General features: G+C 33.0%; 1 protein-coding gene across 1 annotated transcript in view; it reads left to right on the forward strand.

Moving 5' to 3' along the window:
- Positions 1–327: 327 nt before the first annotated feature.
- The window catches only part of LOC106476996 (hemicentin-1-like), a gene marked incomplete at both ends in the record, with an annotated part of 9,654 nt that continues 7,133 nt past the window's right edge, over positions 328–2,848 (forward strand). Inside the window, 2 exons of the mRNA XM_013937605.1 lie at positions 328–540; positions 1,452–1,524. Of these exons, the coding sequence (XP_013793059.1) occupies positions 328–540; positions 1,452–1,524 (286 nt within the window). The remainder of the gene's footprint in view (positions 541–1,451; positions 1,525–2,848) is intronic.

Raw genomic sequence — 2,848 nt, forward strand, 5'->3', positions numbered from 1 at the left:
TTAAATAATTTACTTATACATACGAACATACTTGTTTTAGCCGTTGTTAAATAATTTACTTATACATACGAACATACTTGTTTTAGCCGTTGTTAAATAATATATTTACAGATACGAACATACTTGTTTCTCGTCGACTTTGGTAAAGTGCGAAAAAAAGAAAAAGACAAAAATAAACAGTCTGCAACTGTAGGTTTAGGTGTCGAACCTATCCTAGTGATTAAAGAAGAAAGCTTTGAACAGTTGTATTTATGTTGTGGTGTCAATCCTACCTTACTGAGTAACATATTAACTGTTGAATTATGATCCTGTCCCATTTAATCACAGAATGATATAACTTTGTATCGTGTGTCAGGTGCTCCCACTCACCTACTGATTAACGGAACGAATCTTCCCGAATCGGCGACTTTCAGGAGAGTAGAAGTCGTAAATCTGGATGGGAATATCGTAGAAGATCTTTATCTGGAAAGATTACCAGGAGAAACGGCCTTATTTAATGCATCAACATTTATACCACCAAACAATTATTTCTATCTAAAAGTATGTATGTTTTTTGTAAATTATTTTACACGTACATTTATCTTGTTAATGTAACCACATACAACCCAAAAGTATAACACGATCTTATAACTGTGGTGTTCGTCCGTCTCCCATTTAAAAAGTTGTGCACATAGGCAAAGCTCAACATTCACTTTTGAGATGACGGTATAACAGACATGAATAATGTTGATGCCAAATTTTATTTTGCAGCAAGATATTCTACACTAAACTGTTATGAATTAATCACACTATCAATGACATTTCAAAATGTGACGTAACTTAAAGAACACACATGTAGATTTATCATATCTTATTGTTGCTCAGTAATTACTTTTCGCGGGAGTCAAAGCTTTGGCTCTGAGTGAAACCAAGAGTGCAATACAATTAACAATAATTAATCATTTCAAATTGAAAGGTTAACTTCAACTTTTCCCCTCACTAGGGACAGGTACATGTGCTTGTTTATCTATATCATAAAATAATAGTTTCTAAATACCTTTTTTTTAATGTGTATGTTACATATTTAAGAATTTTGTCACACAATTTCTCTCGGATCACTTTTTTTCTTGTTTTACAGTTACTTCCCAAGAACTTAAACATTCGTCATTATATGCTTTTGTTTTTGTCCTTCTATTTATATGCCTTTTTAAAGTCTGAACAACATATATCCAAATGTGGCTTTGGTCTAAAAGAAACAAACAAACGAAACATAATATCGGTATTCAGTGCCGCCACTAATCTTATTCACTTGCATTGTTCATCGTTTAAAGTTGTATTGTGAGGCAAGTAAATCATTTTTAATTTTTAAAAAAGTTTTTCTATTGAGCTTATGTAATTTATATATTAGAAATGGATAAAGACGTAATCTCGGTCAACAATTACCTTATGTATGTTTTCATCCCTAATTACAGACAACAGGAGTTGATGAGAGAGGTTATCCTTTCCAGCGTATCACGTCTACGGCAATAAACGCACAGTTGCCAGGTTAGTATACTTCACTAGAAAAGTAGTGAGTTACATTCACTAGTGAAACATAAAAGTAGTGAGGTACATTCACTAGTGAAATATAAAAGTAGTGAGGTAAATTCACTAGCGAAATATATAAGTAGTGAGGTACATTCATTAGTGAAATATAAAAGTAGTGAGGTACATTCAAGTAGTGAAATAAAAGTACTGAGGTACATTCACTAGTGAAATATAAAAGTAGTGAGGTAAATTCACTAGTGAAATATAAAAGTAGTGAGGTACATTCTATATTTCACTACGTAAATGTACTTCACTACTTTTATATTCCACTAGTGAATGTACTTCACTACTTTTATATTTCACTAGTGAATGTACCTCACTACTTATATATTTCACTAGTGAATGTACCTCACTACTTATATATTTCACTAGTGAATGTACCTCACTACTTTTATATTTCACTACTGGAATGTACTTCACTACTTTTATATTTCAATACATGAATGTATCTCACTACTTTTATATTTCGCTACGTGAATGTACCTCACTACTTATATATTTCACTACGTGAATGTACCTCACTACTTTTATATTTCACTACGTAAGTGTACCTCACTATATTTTTTATTTAATACCAAGCGTACACTGAGGTTAATTAAATTTCATAAGAAAAAGTTCCCGCTGATATTTGTAGTAGTTCCTCTGTCTTCCACCATGCTCAGCCTGATGGTCATTAGTAGTTCCTCTGTCTTTCACCGTGCTCAGTCTGATGGTCATGATTACACGCTAATGTCTGACATTACAACAAACTTTTACAAAGGACGACGAAATCAACCTTAAACCACACATCTTGATGAACTTTCCACAAATCTTCCGGTGTAGTGCGACTTACAATATAACTTTCAAGCATACCAAAGTATTAGGTCGTCAAGAATTTATATATCAAAACAAAACATTTATTAAATGAAATAGTCTCCATTCTTATCGATGATGCTTTTCCATCATACAATCAAGCTGTTAATGCTCTGATTAAAGAAATCATTTGGCTTTGAAAAAAAAAAACATGTCGATGTTCTCTTTAACACCTTCCAAATTTGCATACATTTTTCCATTAAGATGGTGTTGCAGCGAACAAAAAAAAAGATAGTAATCTGATGGTGCCATATCTGGAGAATATGGTGGGTGGGGGAGAACTTCCTAACCCAACTCTATAATCTTGTGTTGTATCAAACGTGCCACATGTGGACGTGCATTGTTGTGGGGAACACCTTTCCGATTGATGATTGAAGGGCGTTTCTGATGAAGGGTTTGATTTAAACGTTCCAGTTGCTGACTATATATC

This window comes from Limulus polyphemus, unplaced genomic scaffold, assembly GCF_000517525.1.
Source record: "Limulus polyphemus unplaced genomic scaffold, Limulus_polyphemus-2.1.2 Scaffold12476, whole genome shotgun sequence".
Lineage (NCBI taxonomy): Eukaryota > Metazoa > Arthropoda > Merostomata > Xiphosura > Limulidae > Limulus > Limulus polyphemus.